This window comes from Aplysia californica, unplaced genomic scaffold (genome assembly GCF_000002075.1).
Source record: "Aplysia californica isolate F4 #8 unplaced genomic scaffold, AplCal3.0 scaffold00443, whole genome shotgun sequence".
In the NCBI taxonomy this organism is placed as follows: Eukaryota; Metazoa; Mollusca; class Gastropoda; order Aplysiida; family Aplysiidae; genus Aplysia; species Aplysia californica.
Window position 1 is genome coordinate 428,176 of NW_004797713.1, and position 1,166 is coordinate 429,341.

The following is a 1,166-nucleotide window of genomic DNA, read 5'->3' on the forward strand; positions in this document are numbered from 1 at the left end:
TCTGTCAAAATGATTTTTTGAGAAATACTGAAAGTTTCAAAGTGTTCTTCGTTCTAGAAGTATTCTAAAATGTGAAAAATACAACCCTGGGGGTACAAAATGACCCCAGGACGTACGAATACAGTTAAACACCACGATGCAGGAGGGGAAGGTCAGATGCTGGGCATTAGGATTATCCATTAAAGGGTTAAGCTAACATTTTCAGAAAGAACTACTTGTATCATAAGGTCGCTTTTAAGGACAAGCGGGCTAACCCAAATTTCGGGGTTTTCCAGAAATCTTGACCTACACTAAAAATGGGCATTGCCCTACCTATAGACTATAGGAGAAGGTTGGTTTCATTGGTGTGGTATATATTTGTTTGGTTATAGAGAAAACTCTCCATGCCTTTTAAAGATAGATTACATGGGTCCAAAAACTTTACCTTCGATTTTCTCAAAGCAGCTTTTTTCGGGATAGCCCCCTTGTGCTGAAAAGCGACCATGTTGTATTTACAAATCTACAATACCAATTTAAAAAAAAAATCCTATCCGGGAATTTAGGCTTACTACAATGACAAGGATAATGCAAGTACACGAAATGTATACACTAAAGTGCGGTCAACAATTCGTGGCGCGACTTATTACTTATTGTCCAATATTTCCTCAACCATCGAACATAGACTCTCCAACTTTTGCACAACGACTTGTTTAAATTCGCCTCTACAGATCAATATCTTTGTAAACACCTGTTAGCTCTATTCTTGAAATAACCTTTATAAATACTACTAAAAATCCCAGTAGGTAGTTTCCACATATTTTTAAAGGTTTACAGCTGGGGTGATATCGCTTTTAAAGGCAAGTTCATCATGGTTTTCTTATCGAGACATTTTGCTTATTGGACACATGTTTTGAGAACATTTAGTGCAAAAATGTGTTTCTTGTAACAAGTTTTGCTACATGTGTCGGCTCTGTTTCTTCTTCCTTAGGTGGGTGTGCACATCCACCGACCCGTCTGATCTGGAGAAGACCGACGAAATCGCAGCTACTATCATAGAGGAACTCTCCAAGAAGGAAGGTAGGGTATTTGTTTGTCTTCTCTCTCTCTCTCTCTCTCTCTCTCTCTCTCTCTCTCTCTCTCTCTCTCTCTCTCTCTCTCTCTCTCTCTCTCTCTCTCTTGTGTGAGTG

General features: G+C 39.1%; 1 protein-coding gene across 1 annotated transcript in view; it reads left to right on the forward strand.

The window, feature by feature from the left end:
* The window catches only part of LOC101864005 (urocanate hydratase), a gene marked incomplete at its 3' end in the record, with an annotated part of 17,757 nt that overhangs the window by 10,273 nt on the left and 6,318 nt on the right, over positions 1-1,166 (forward strand). Inside the window, 1 exon segment of the mRNA XM_013086197.1 lies at positions 968-1,056. Coding sequence (XP_012941651.1) covers positions 968-1,056 — 89 coding nt within the window.